The sequence below is a fragment of the Moschus berezovskii genome, chromosome 1, assembly GCF_049115385.1.
Source record: "Moschus berezovskii isolate FMDL1 chromosome 1, NW_MosBer_1.0, whole genome shotgun sequence".
Lineage (NCBI taxonomy): Eukaryota > Metazoa > Chordata > Mammalia > Artiodactyla > Moschidae > Moschus > Moschus berezovskii.
In genome coordinates, this window is record NC_142460.1 from 55,804,118 (window position 1) to 55,806,941 (window position 2,824).

A 2,824-nucleotide genomic window follows, 5' to 3' on the forward strand; every position below is an offset into this window, starting at 1 on the left:
TACATTATATAGTACACAAATACATACTAATGAAATGTGCTTTTAAAGTTTTTCCATAGACAACGAGAGAAACATAGTTAAGATTAATAAAGGTTTTTTTAATTTTTTATTGAAGGATAATTGCTTTACAGAATTTTGTTGTTTTCTGCCAAACCTCAACATTAATCAGCCATAAGTATATATATATATCCCTTCCCTTTTGAACCTCCCTCCCATCTCCCTCCCCATCTCACCCTTCTAGGTTGACACAGAGCGCCTGCTTGAGTTTCCTGAGCCATATAACAAATTCTCATTGGTTATCTATTTTATATATGGTAATGTAAGTTACCATGTTACTCTTTCCATACATCTCACCCTCTCCTCCCCTAAGCTTAATAAAGATTTTAGAATAGAGATTTTACTGATAGGTTAATTGACTCATAAAAATTGTTTTATTTGAGCCCTATTTTAAGAAACGTTTTTAAAGTTGTTTGTTACTGTTGCCTTTGGATTTCCTAAATTAAATGAAAAGAAAAAGAATATTGCAATCTCAACTCCATTTTTTAAATCCATAGAGTATTCTGGGAAAGCGTACATGTATACTTAAAGAGACAAACAGTATTCAGCAAGGAAGAGAAAATCTTTGAAACCTTCTCTGAACTGTTTTTCCCCTCTTCTGTTACAGGCATCAACAGCTCTATTAATCTTCTAAAACAATAAAAAAATGGATTTCTTGAATTCATCTGATCAAAACTTGACCTCAAAAGAACTGTTAAACAGAATGCCATCCAAAATTCTGGTGTCCTTCATTCTCTCCGGGCTGGCACTGATGACAACCACCATTAACTCACTTGTGATTGCTGCAATTATTGTTACCCGAAAGCTGCACCACCCAGCCAACTACTTAATTTGCTCCCTTGCAGTCACAGATTTCCTTGTAGCCGTTCTGGTGATGCCTTTCAGCATTGTGTATATTGTGAGAGAGAGCTGGATTATGGGACAAGTGGTCTGTGACATCTGGCTGAGCGTTGACATTACGTGTTGTACGTGTTCCATCTTGCATCTCTCTGCTATAGCTTTGGATCGGTACCGGGCAATCACTGATGCTGTTGAGTATGCCAGGAAAAGGACTCCCAAGCATGCTGGCATTATGATTACCATAGTTTGGATTATATCTATTTTTATCTCTATGCCTCCTCTATTCTGGAGGCACCAAGGAACTAGTCAAGAGGATGAGTGCATCATCAAACACGACCACATCGTTTCCACTATTTACTCAACATTTGGAGCTTTCTACATCCCATTAACATTGATTTTGATCCTCTATTACAAAATATATAAGGCAGCAAAGACGTTATACCACAAGAGACAAGCAAGTAGGATTGCCAAGGAGGAAATGAATGGCCAAGTCCTTTTGGAGAGTGGTGAGAAAAGCACTAGACTGGTCTCCACACCATACATGCTAGAAAAGTCTTTATCTGATCCATCAACGGACTTTGATAAAATTCATAGCACAGTGAAAAGTCCCAGGTCTGAATTCAAGCATGAGAGATCTTGGAGAAGGCAAAAGATCTCAGGCACAAGAGAACGCAAAGCAGCCACTACCCTGGGATTAATCTTGGGTGCATTTGTAATATGTTGGCTTCCTTTCTTTGTAAAAGAATTGGTTGTTAATGTCTGTGAAAAGTGTAAGATTTCTGAAGAAATGTCAAATTTTTTGACATGGCTTGGATATCTCAATTCCCTTATAAACCCACTGATTTATACAATCTTTAATGAAGACTTCAAGAAAGCATTCCAAAAACTTGTGCGATGTCGATGTTAGTTCAAAGAAGTTTATCATGAAAAGGTTGGGATTCTATTGAGGTGAAGTAACTAAATGAATGTTAAATAAAACATTTAAATTTTTAGAAGGAATTAAAGCTTCTAAGATGATATTAATATATATTTTAATAGCAACATGCATATAAAATGTACTGATTTAAAGACATTTTTGACCATCATACTACAGTGTGTGAAATTAGAAAATAATTTATTGTTTGTAAACAATATTTTGCCTATGCAAAGTCCCTAACAAGCTAACTGGAAAAATATATATTATTAATAACTGATTTTTCAAGTTTACGTCTTATAGCTATTATAGAAGAATTTTCTATTAATAACATACCTCCATCCATAATTTCTATATAATCCTATTGCTTTATTATATGATCTTACTATTTGTAGAAAAGATTAAATTCACCACAAAGCACACATTTCTCCTACCTAACCGTTATCCCCTCTCCATCTTACCCTGGGCAAAAGAGGTAGAGGAGAGCTAAGAAAGACTTAGTGTGACAGAAGGAGATGTGAAAGTCAGAGGCTGATATTGACTTTGTATGTAGATAGTAAAATGTAATCATAAAATGAGTTAGGTACTGCAGAATAATTCTGGATATTGAACTCTGAATATTTAACATATTCTTTTTGTTTAATATGAACTCCTAGAAGAACATTTTCTTAATCATACATTATCAACATTTGAAATCAAAGCCTTACCTTTAGTAGAAATAACTCAGGGAGGGTCAAGGGGGAGATGTTCTAAGTTTGTCATGTTTAGGAATCATATTGAAGGCACTTAGTACCCTACGTTACTTGCCATAGATTTTATATGCCTGTCTTTTTAAAAATATGACATATTTCATTTCTGTCAATGTTAATAAGCTCAGCTGCCAACTAAAATGTCTATGGTACTTTGCACTTTAGCAGATATTTCCTTTTTGTTAGAATGTGATAGAAATTCTTAGAACTTTCCACTGACTTCAAAAAAATATCTGTAGTTTTCCAGTTGATAGAAATGAACAAG

General features: G+C 34.6%; 1 protein-coding gene across 1 annotated transcript; it reads left to right on the top strand.

Moving 5' to 3' along the window:
• Positions 1-703: 703 nt before the first annotated feature.
• HTR1F (5-hydroxytryptamine receptor 1F) lies at positions 704-1,804 on the top strand. The gene has a single exon (XM_055417895.2). The coding sequence runs from the start codon at positions 704-706 to the stop codon at positions 1,802-1,804; it is 1,101 nt and encodes a 366-aa protein (XP_055273870.1).
• The last annotated feature ends 1,020 nt before the right edge of the window (positions 1,805-2,824 follow it).

Bases quoted from the DNA above. Each gene is read 5' to 3' on its own strand.
- HTR1F (XM_055417895.2), top strand. From the start codon at position 704: ATGGATTTCTTGAATTCATCTGATCAAAACTTGACCTCAAAAGAACTG.